Genomic DNA, 11669 nt, shown 5'->3' with positions numbered 1-11669 from the left:
GTCGTGCTGAAATAGACGGGGGTGGGGCATCATGGCGTTGGAGGAAGCAGGCAGAGCAGCTGGCAGGCTGTGCAATGAGACAGGAGAGAAGACAGTGGCGAGAATGGTCAGCTCAGTGAGGAGTAGTCAGGTTGTGGATATATGAGGGCGCAGCCTGGAGGACTTCCTGACAGTCTGAAAGTGAGGTGAGAAAAAGGGGAGAATCAACGTTGCTTCCAAGTTTTCTGCCCTTAGCAACTAGAAGGATGGATTTGCCATCAGATGAGGTGGGGAGACCAGGGCTGGAGAAAGACTGTGAGTGCAGCTGGTATGGTGAATTCTGAATGTTTGCATTTGACAAATTAACCCTTTCAACCTTCCCAAATACCGAATGCCATGTAATTGGGTACTCATAAAATAATGATAGAATTTATTCTTAAAAAAGCAATCCATCATACACTGCAGGTGAGGTGGTTCAGTAACACGGATTCATTTTGAAGATGAAGGACGGCCATTCTGTTTGCTGGAGGCTGTCGAGTCCCTGTGTGTGTCTCACCCACTAGGTGATCAGGAATGTGTCTTGTGGTTACAAGGCCCGTTAATGGCTCTTCTGCCTCTGCCACAACAGCGCCTGATTCTAGAGGTTGTTTGATTATTGAAATGACAAAAAGCCTGTCATATCCTGTTCTGGAGACAGCAGAGTTAGAGGCTTTTCAGGGGAAAACCCCCCAAACACAGACTTTAGAAAAGATAGGTTTTTGAAACGATCTTTCCTTGGATGTGACTATATCTCTGGTCAGTTACGGTCTTCATCGTGTAAGTGGCAGGAGAAGGGAACAGGGATGAAGGGCGAAGGTGGACTCCCATGATCCCAGAACCCAGCTTGGTTCTTTTTATTAGTGGTGAAGCTGAAGGCTAAATCCTTCACCACCACATTTCTTGATATTCTCACTCCCCTGAACATGAGAGTTTCAAGATAAGAAGTGCTTCAGGTCCTGTTAAACTCACACACTGTCTGTTGTGTTATGAAACGGAGGCACATTTCAGAACAAGTGGAGGACTGATTATAAACGATCTTTTAGTGCCAACGCAAAGGTGGAAGCGGAGGATGCCAGGTTACTATAGAAACACCAGGGGAGTGGGAAGAGCATAAAGGATGCTTTAAGGAGAAGAGATTCTTAAAATGATACCTGTAAACATCTTCCCTTTACAAAATGTGCAGATAATAGGAAGGAACACTCCTAATATGCAAACATAGCAATACCTTTAAAAATGTATTTAGGTAGATGTAGTAAATGTCTCATGGACTTAAAACTAAATTATTTTGTGGATTCTTTTTCTTTTCAGTATAAGATGCAACAGATAAATAGGGGAAATCTTTTTCAAGCTGCAACCATGGAGTTCACACCTAGTCAGGAAGCAAGGTGTCATAATGAACACGCTCCTCTGTTAATAAACCCACCAAGAAGGTGGGTTTTGGCCATCACAGAGCCACTGCTGGCCAGCAGTGCTGCCCACAGGTAAGGCGGGAGATGGGACGTCGGCCTGACCTGAAAGATCCTGCATCGTCACTCGGGAGAGCTCCTGAACCTGCCTGTGCCTCAGTTTCCTGATTTATAAAGGGACTAATGACTATTTAGCTGTGGTGAGAATTAAGTGAGAAAATGTACCCATGCAGTTCAGTGTGATACTTGGCAACACAGTGAGAGCTCGATATCTGGCTACAGAGATGACAAAAAGGATTGGGGGGGGGGGACGGGGACAATGCCAAGTCATTTCCATGTAGAGTAAAACTTTGAGCAGAATCACAGTCCAAAGCTCATCCTAATGCAGTGATGGCAAACCTTTTGAGCTCGGCGTGTCAGCATTTTGAAAAACCCCAACTTAACTCTGGTGCTGTGTCACATATAGAAATTTTTTGATATTTGCAACCATAGTAAAACAAAGACTTATATTTTTTATATTTATTTTATATATTTAAATGCCGTTTAACAAAGGAAAATCAACCAAAAAAATGAGTTCGCCTGTCACCTCTGACACGCGTGTCATAGGTTCACCATCACTGTAATGAGTCGTTAGGTTAAGTGAGTGAAATGGACAGTTTTCACTCTGACATGTGATCTGACGGTATTTGTAAAGTTCAGGTGGGGGGAGGGTGCTACAGGAGAACCGCAGGAGTGCGCGCTATAAACCTCGGAGTCTTGCAGATAAGCCTGAAGCAGTCGCTGCGAGGAGCAGATGCAGATGCTGTTTGTGGGAGGAGGACCCGTGGCAGGGACACAGGGCCTCGCTTGGCCTGGGACGCATCCAGAGACCCTTTCAACGCTCTTAGCGCCCCGGGAAGAAACGGAACTTTCAGGAAGCATTGCAGGGCATTTACTGGACACACTGTGTTAGAGGCTGTGTACAATTTCTCTTACAGCTTGGTACTGACACAGAAATAAAACTGGATGGTGTTGGAGTTAATGGAAGAGTGAAGAAGGGAAGAAGAAAAACAGCTTCTCACCCTAACAGGTTTATAACACCCAACAGGGCATAAAAGCTGTGGCAAAGACATCTACTGAGAGGGACTGTGAATCTCCCTCCTCTTCTCAGTGGTTGAAGGCAGCAACCACCACAGAAAGGGATGCAAAACTCCAAGTTGATATTTCTTTCATGGGCTGCTCTGTATTTATAACTTGTGATTATGTTCTAGATAGAAATTTGGGAAGAAACATTTGTAGAGGATGGCTGATCTTCTAATAGCAAATAAAGGCAAAGCTGAACATGATTATTTCCATAATTCTCAACACAACCTTAGCTGATTATTACAAAAATCCCATTAATTTAGTCTATGGAGAAGAGAGCCAGATTACAGACACTGCTTAAACGTATAGTGTAAATACTTTTCATATGCCCCAGGATAAAATATGTATTAACAGATACAATGAGATGAGTTAGAAAGACTGCTTGCAATAATCCTGCACCACCATGAAGAGTAAAAGTTGAAACCCTGCCGGGCTGGTATGGCTCAGTGGTTGAGCATATACCCAGAAGTGACTGGTGATTGGTTTGATTCCCGTCAGGGCACATGCCGGGGCTGTGGGCTTCATCCCTAGGAGGGGGTGTGCAGGAGGCAGCCGATTGATGTTTCTCTCTCATCATTGATATTTCTATCTCTCTCTCCCTTTTCCTTCCTCTCTCTCTAAAATCAATAAAAACATTAAAAAGAAATAAAAGCAGAAACCTTCTTTAACCTACACTAGCTGCTTGGCTCGGCATTGGCCATTTCTGAAATCCTTGTTTTGAGAAGTTGCTGTTGATTTGGTCTTTACTCAGGAGTAAGACTCTGAAAATTCATAGTGGAGTCAATGATTTCAACCAGACAGGTTAGACCTGGGTTGTTACAAATAATGAATAAATACAGCTTGAAAGAATTTCTGGAGTGTTCATTTTCCAACTACATGGCCCTACATGTTAAATCTGTAATCAGTGTTGGCTGTATTTCCCTCAATTTTTAGGAAATTGTTCGTTTTCTTGGCTGCTTATTGCAGGAAACTGATGTCCCTATCTTCCAGAGTATGGATAACACATTTTTTAAGCTTGGTTTTATAGCAAAATATGAAATTCTAACTTAGGAACATAAAAGTACATGTGTACCACTCACACTTTTAGGAGCAATGCCACAGCCACTGTGCATCACCAGAGGCCCACCAGGCCGGGCATAGATAGTAATCACAGCAGGAAGCATTGGCGGAGTGCTCACTGAGTGTTAGGGCCTTTTCGTCGGCAGGTCACTTATCTGCGTCGTGGATGTCTCCAAGTTCTCCAGGTTGTCCTTTCAAATTTAGAAAAAGAATGAACCTAGGTCTCACTCCACAAGTAGTTGTCACCCCGCCTGCATTCTACACAGATCCTTGGACGGGGCCCATGCTCCACCCAATCCCTCTGACTTGGTCACTGCCTTGTTGGCTTTTGATCTCCCTTCCTACATTCCCTTCCTACTCTTTCCCTCTCTTTTCTGCATAGTGTCCCTCACTAGAGAGCAGTTGTCTTAACTCCTTCACAGCCCCAAAGCACCTCCCATTCAAGGCTGTGAGCAAAACAGACTTTACAAAAGGTTTATGACTCTGAAGAGAGTGCTTTAAGCAAGGTTTTTAATTCTCAGTGGGTCTCCTGTAGTCTATTTAGAAATATGCTATAGATACCAAAAAATTGAAAGCCACTGCTCTATACCTTCACTCAGATGGGAAAGAATGGCATTTTATGTGGAAGAACAATAGATCTGACCCACTAAGAGCTACTATAAGTGGGGTGACTCCAATTCCTAACAGTATTTCACTTAATTATGGTAAGTCATAAACGGTTTTGTGAACTGATGAATTCTAGTTACAGAATACATACTCAGACATGCGCTCGCACACTCTTTTCATAGCATAAGACAGTGGCTCCCATGATTTTCACACTGTTACTTGATAAGCCCTCTCCCCTTTAATAATTTAGAGTGGGACCTAGATATGTTCATTAACAAAATATAGTCTAGAACCCAGGAAGGAGAATGAATAGTTTTGCTTGCATTGTATAAAATGCAGAATCAGGAAAGCTAAACAAAATAAAACAAGTCATGTTTTCCATTCTCGTAATCATTAATCGCATGGCGAAAGCACGTTGTGAGAACACTGTTGGGTGAAAGCCATCAAGTGACAGTTTGTGGACTGAAATGGTCCAAGGTCCCTGACACCATGGGCACTCGGAAGGAAGAGCAGCCGAGAATGGCTGGGGCCAGAGGACTCAGCCTTGGCTGCTCTTAAATGTTGTGAAGCCCTGAGGAGGTAGAAATGCTCAGGGCAGGACCCCATCAGCAGCATTATCTAGTCCCCAGATGATGCAATCTGCTGGCAAGATTGAATTTTCAGATTAGACTGAAAGTAACAAGTGGCAAAACATGGGAAGGGATCTCAAAAATTCTGAGAGAGATGCAAACAGGGATATCCCTTACGAATTAAGGTTACAGACATGACCAGGCCAGGGATAATGCATGTTCTGATTAGAGAAAATTAGAACAGAAATCTCTGGAATGAATTATTTTTCTGTTTGGACTCTGAAGCACCTCATAGATTCTTATGTTTAGCTAAATGGAGCCATCACTTGTTGATAATGGCAGGTATTCTTGTGAAGTACCTGACCTAAGAGGATCACAATCTTCTGAAACAAGTGAACTTAGAGATATAAGATGTATTTAAATATCAAAAGTAAAAGAAAACACAAGTATCAGGGGAAAAAAGAGATTCTGCTTATTAGAATTAGTCCACAATAGGATGCTATCAGTTTCTTTGACCTGCCAAAAGATTTTAAAAGAACTGAGTTGGCTAAAAGGTTTGTAAGTTTTGAGGGTTTGAAATGTCTAAATCATGTTTGCATGTAAAAGGAAAAATGAAGGGTGAAATTTAGATTTTCTTTAAATTAGGATAATTTTGAGTTTAGGAAGCCATAAAGCAAAACCGGGGCTTGTTTTAATCCCATCTCATGATTTAATTACAGATTATTGAAACTCCATCATTAGTAGAAATTGTATTCAAAATGGCATATTATCAGAAATAAAGAGTAACTTCCCCTCCTGGACTTCCAAAGCCAAACACGCCTAGGTGATTGCACTTATCTCAGTTATTCAGCCCCAGGCACACCCGCCTGCCCCATGCCTGTGGAAGTATCCTTTACAGAAAATCAGAGGTACAGCAACCCCCTTACCCGCAGTTCACTTCCTTTCACACTTCCCGTTACCTGTGGTCAGCCACAGCCCAAAAATATTAAATGGAAAATTCCAGAAGAAAACAACTCAATAAACAATTCCTAAGTCTTAAATCGTGGACTGTTCTTAGTATTGCAGTGAAATCTGGCACTGTCCTGCCCGGGACTCGAACCATCCCTGTATCCAGCGTCTCTGCACTGTGGATGCTCTCTGCGGGTTAGTCCCTTAGTGTCATCTCAGTTACCACTGCCGCCAGAAAATCGCAGTGCTGTGTTCATAGAACCCCCATTTTACTTAGTAATGTCACATTCTCCTTCTATTATAGTATATTGTTATAGCTGTTCTATTTTACTGTTATTGTTGTTAACCCCTTACTGTGCCTAATGTCGAAATTAAACTTCATCACAGGTATGTATGTTTAGGAAAGAAACATAGGACATGCAGGGTTCAGTATTATCTGTGGTTCTAGGCATCTCCTGGGGATCTTGGCACATGTCCCCCTTGGACAAGGGGGACTGTTATAATTCCTCCTGATCCACAGGTTGAAGTATTGGCAGTACTCATTACTATTAGCAGCAAGTTTATGTGCTTAAATCCTGCCAGGTTCAGCACAAACACTGACAATGATAAGTTGAGCTGATGAAAACCAATCAATACCATTTCCCACACTTCACTTCGGTAATGTTTCGCAGGATTACAGGAGATTAACTACAGAAGAATATGTCAGCAGTAAAAATTAGTGTTATCTGTAGGCCATGTTTATTGGTTATTTAATTCTTATAAGTCAAATTAGTTTGACTTAATGTGATTTTAAATTATATTAAAACCACCCAACCCAAAGCAAAATATTCATTAAGATGTAAAGCTCCAATATTCATGAGAAATGAACTTGAACTTAGATTTATCCTTTGTCGTAAGTTAACTGTATTACCTACAGTTATAAGTTTGTATAATTTAAAATAGGAGAAAGGACATTCTTCATCTTAGGTGACCAAGGCCTCTGACTTAAGAAGTGTTTAGCTCCAGCACACATTGTTTTAGAGAAAAGAGGCTGAAGGGGCCTGTGGAATATCTGGGCAAAACCAAAACAAAAAGCAAAAGCCTACCACCACCATCAAACAGCAATGGCGCACACACCGACACATGGCACACACACACATACCACACACACAACCAACCTGGGAAACACAATTCTGGGAGTTCTGGTGGAGTCAGGGTTCACCTGTCCCACTGCAGCATTTCTCAGAGAGAGTTCTGGGTGGATAAGCCCCTGAGATCTCTCCCTAGAAAGAGCTCTGAGGATGAAGAAATTGGACAAGTGCTGCATCCGCCACCTCTCCTCAGAGTTCCCTGCATAGTGGTCTATTAAAGCCACGGAGAACTTCTCCAGGAAAGGCAAATGACTATTTCAGCTTCTCCAGTATTTTCCAGCATGTTTGATTATGGTTTCTTGCCTACTCCAATTAAATTGATTGACCTCGAATGGAATTTCTGTTTCTAGGAACACACTTTGGGAAATGCTGATCCTTGATGTGAAAAGCTGACAACGAGGGGAAGAAAGAATCTGCACAGCAAAAGGGAAGGGAATGCTGGGAACCTGAGAACCCAAATTCCGCAGGGTGTTTGGTGCCCACTGAACAGTGTCTGTGATGTCACCTTGAGTTGACATGAGGAACCATAGATTCCACTCTCCCCTCTGCAACTGAGTGCCAGTAGACAATCCACATCCCCATCTGCATCCCACTTTCCTCAATTGTAAAATCAGAGTTCCAAGAAGTGATCTTGATTGACCTTTCTAGGCCCAATTAGATGATTCTATCTCAGCTATCACCATGGAAGAAGAGAAAATAGGATTTGCTTGACAAGAATTCTCTTTATAACTAACTTTTTTGGAATGCAAAATAAATGGTGTTTGAAATAGAAACCCTATGATACTACCACATGTGGATAGGTGATTCTTAACGCTCATTATCCTGGTCATTTTGATTGAAAACTCAGTCACAGGGTGCAAGTGCAACCTGGAATACTCCTAGTATTAGTACTGTGCTTGCTCTCATTAAACACTTGAAAAAACCCCAAAAACACCAGCACAGAAACGTTCAGCAGCTAGATCTTTGATTATAGCCAAGGGCCAACTTTAAAATTAGTTCTTTTAATTAATTGTCCTTCAGGTTGTACGATCTGTGGCTACACCATTCTTGGTTATTAATCACAGTTTGCACTTCAAAAAAATCAAGATGTGGTTGAAATAACTGACTTAATGAAGCTAATATAAAATATGGAGAAATACAATAGGGCAAATTATCTTGCAAAAGTGTCTATATTTTGCAAATGTCATTGTTTTCCTTTAACAGACAATTAATTAGAGAGAGAAGGTATAATTGCTAGGGAAGCTCAATCATTGATCTGATGTCACCTATAAGCTGACAGTTTTCCCCATAATTTTCATTACCTGGGCTCTGTAATTAAATACGTTGGAGATTGAAGACTTAAAGTCACCTGCAAGTTGCATCCCAAATTATATGAAACAGGAAACTAAATCAGTCCCCAAATGAACTTAAGATGTATTTCCATATTGAATCAAACTACTTTTTCAGGATCCATTTGTAATAGTCACTTTCAGATTCACATTTGATTAGAAAAGTAGAAGTCGAAGTCTTGATAATGGAAACTGATAGCATTACAGATTCCTCCCCACTGAGACCTGTACCATCAGGCACAACTCCTGCCCTCATCATGTTGGATCTGATCCACCTCGAGGTTCTCAAATGGGACTGCACAGTAGACTCACCAGGAGAGGTTTTTATTTATTTGTTTATTGTTATTATTTTTAAATATATTTTTATTGCTTTCAGAGAGGAAGGGAGAGGGAGAGAAAATGATGAGAATCATTGATTGGCTGCCTCCTGCATGCCTCCTACTAGGAATCGAGCCACAACCTGGGCATGTGCCCTGACTGGGAATCAAACTGTGACCTCATGGTTCATACGTTGATGCTCAACCACTGACCCACACGGGCCAGGCCAGGGGAGGTTTTTAAATTTTCCGTTGCTCAGGTTGCACATGAGACAAATCAAATCAGACTCTCTAGGGTGGAACCTAGGCATCAGTATCCTTATAAACTTTCCAGGAGATTCTAATATGCAGCAAAATGTGATAATCAGTGAAGCAGAATAGCCCAGTCAATAAATTTTCAAGTAACTTGATGTATCATTTGGTTCATTTGGTTTAAAATAGGCAGTGTGAAACACACCTGCTTCTCTTTTCATCTCTTCTGTAGAAATCTCAACAGAAATGAACAGTCGAAGGTTCTCGTGGACATCGAACCAGACTAGGCCACTTGGAATCCCGTCTGGATTTTTGAATAGAAACTGAGAGCGAATGTTTCTGTACGGTGGGAGGTGTGGGCTGTGGAATGGCTGAGTGTTCTGGCAGGTGGATTGAGGAGCTGAGAAAGTTTCAGGGGGGAGGGGAGAGAGACAGAGAGAGAGAAATGGAAAGAAAGAGAAGAGAGAAGAGGTGAGCAAGATGAATCAGAGGTAATAATGTGTCTAGATCCCCAGGCAGACAGCTGTCATTTCTGCCTGCTTGGCACCCCTCTCCACTTTGTTAACAGTGTCTTTTTCTCAGTCAGGGACCATACCACTCCTGTTCCATACAGGCTGGGGATACAGACAAGTGAAGCCCACTAGCCACTTGCTCCCTGAGCAGGGGCTCCAGGCGGAAAAAGGCAGTGCTGTCATTTTGGTGACTATCATCAGGAGAAAATGTTGGTTTCCGCTGCAGGATCCCCGGAGCTGCCCTGATTCTTGCACCTCCTGTGTCTGATCGTTCAACAAATCCTGGAATTCTGGGATCAAGGGTGTATGTTGCTTGCAGTTCAGTTTCCTATAGTTTTCTGGTCCTAGCTTGAATCCATTTGGAGGCTTTGTAGCATTCTGTTTGGGGGTTCATGAGACACACTTGTATCCTTAAGATTTTTTTTTAGCTTAGATGTTTTTTATATTTGTAACTACACATCTTAACTAGTACAGACTTGACTCTCTCATTTATGTGGATGCTTTGAGACTGACTAAAGCAGGAACAAGGCCTTCTAAGCCCCACTCCAGCCTTCAAGGTCATAACCAAGATAACCCAACTATTTTATCATTCTGCATGCTTTCTGAAGTCCCAGTGATTGATTTGCATTTTGTAAGTATAAAGATCTTGGAGAGAAATTCATAACAAAGCTATACTTTGTGAACAATAAGATTAAAAGCTTATCATACACAAACATGGTCCTAAATAATGTATGATCCTCTGCAGAGAAGCCCAAATCTACTCCTGAAGAAAGGGGCTCTTATTTCCTCTATCAAACATTAGGTAAAGTTACAGCACTGCCATCAAACCCAACTGTGCACAGTACTTCTTCATCCCCAATGGTACTCTTCTTTATTAAAAAATCCTTATTAAATAACATGTGCCCGCTAATATAAGAAGTATTTCCTTGAGCTCAACATCAATATGCTTGGCACACACTTCAAGGCCATCCACTCAAATTCAGGAAGCAGACAAGTTCTCCCTGCGATGCAGCAGGGAGAGTTACAGGGACATCACCTTGAAGACCAAAGAAAGCCTCCCCGATTTCTCTGGGCCCAAGTCACGGAAGTGGTGAGGCGTCTGGGGTGCTCAAACGGCTGACTTCTTGTAAAATCTGGATCCATGGAGCTAGGTTTAAATCATATTATTCAAATTCAGAGGTAATTGGTAAAAAAAAAAAAGCAGCAAAGCAAAGCACAGTGCTAAGCAGCTTAAGTGATTAACAATGTTGTGATCTCGGCAAACTCTGGATGAACTATAATGAAATGGAAATAGTGGGGCCAGTGCCAATAAAATGTGACCATAAAGTCTGACCAGTGCACATTTCTTTTTCTAAGCGTCTAAGAAAAGGTAAATATTACTTAGGAATATTCTGGTAAAGAAAGTGGGATACATAAAAAGGAGCAGTTTAAAGGTTATTCTTCTGATCATCATACTTTATTTTTAATACAAATAGGTAATAAAATAAAAGGTACCCAGATATCGTTTAAAGAAGAATACATTTTCTATATACCCAGCCATCATTTACAGATTAACACTGCAAAGTATGTGAATTAATAACTCTTAATTTTTACATAAAATTATATGAAAAAAATTATATGTAAATGAGAACCAAAAATAAGAACCAACTCAGAGCCCTAAAATCTTGCCTGTGTATTAATTCCTTCACAGTTCCAAAAAGACACACACATCTACAAAAAGAATGTAGTTATTCTTAACATCGAACATTATTTACAAAAGAAATTCACTTCTCTCAGTTACTTCTGATTCTGCGGGCCTGCCCGACACACACATTGTGGTGGCCACAGAGTCAGAACTGCTGTCCTGCTCGGCCTGGGGGTGGCCATTCTTTGCCCTGGAAGGAGGGGTTACACCAACTCGTAGTATTTCCCAGTCTGGGGATCAAAGTAACAGTTCAGACATGGGTCATACAGAAGAGTCAGCACTTCCTCGTCCTCTTCCACACTCAGGTCTTCTTCACCTGTGGGAAGGGGAACCACAGACATGTTAGCCGCTGGCCTAGCCCCAAATTCCTCAACTGCAACATCAGAAGAGCAAGGAAACAGGAATCGCCATCTCTCCCTGGGGACTTTCTTTCTGTGGGTAGATGTAGGTGCTGAATGGAGGAGTGCTGCAGATGTGATGAGACGATGCAGTGCAAGACAGGGAAGAGGCAGCGATCACAGGCAAGCTTTGGTGGGAAGGAGAAGGAAAACCGAGTGTGGAGAACTGGCAGGGAGGGGAAGAAGTGGCCAAAGGACTAAGGGTTATGCTAATCAGGGTTAGGGAAACCAGTAGGATTCAAAGCCTCCTTCATAGTTTTAGGCTTCTTCAGGGGCCAGAGCTGTGCAAATGCAAAAGTGTGAATTGAATGACACAATAA

The 11669-nt window shown here is 41.9% G+C and overlaps 1 protein-coding gene across 1 annotated transcript in view; it reads right to left on the bottom strand.

Annotated features, from left to right (window-relative positions):
• Positions 1–10756: 10756 nt before the first annotated feature.
• The window catches only part of CUNH3orf67 (chromosome unknown C3orf67 homolog), a 219539-nt gene continuing 218626 nt past the window's right edge, over positions 10757–11669 (bottom strand). The window contains exon 17 of the mRNA XM_014466898.2: positions 10757–11267. Coding sequence (XP_014322384.1) covers positions 11155–11267 — 113 coding nt within the window. The 3' untranslated portion in view covers positions 10757–11154. The remainder of the gene's footprint in view (positions 11268–11669) is intronic.

The sequence above is a fragment of the Myotis lucifugus genome, unplaced genomic scaffold, assembly GCF_000147115.1.
Source record: "Myotis lucifugus unplaced genomic scaffold, Myoluc2.0 scaffold_366, whole genome shotgun sequence".
NCBI lineage: Eukaryota > Metazoa > Chordata > Mammalia > Chiroptera > Vespertilionidae > Myotis > Myotis lucifugus.
This window is presented reverse-complemented; position numbering and strand designations above follow the sequence as displayed.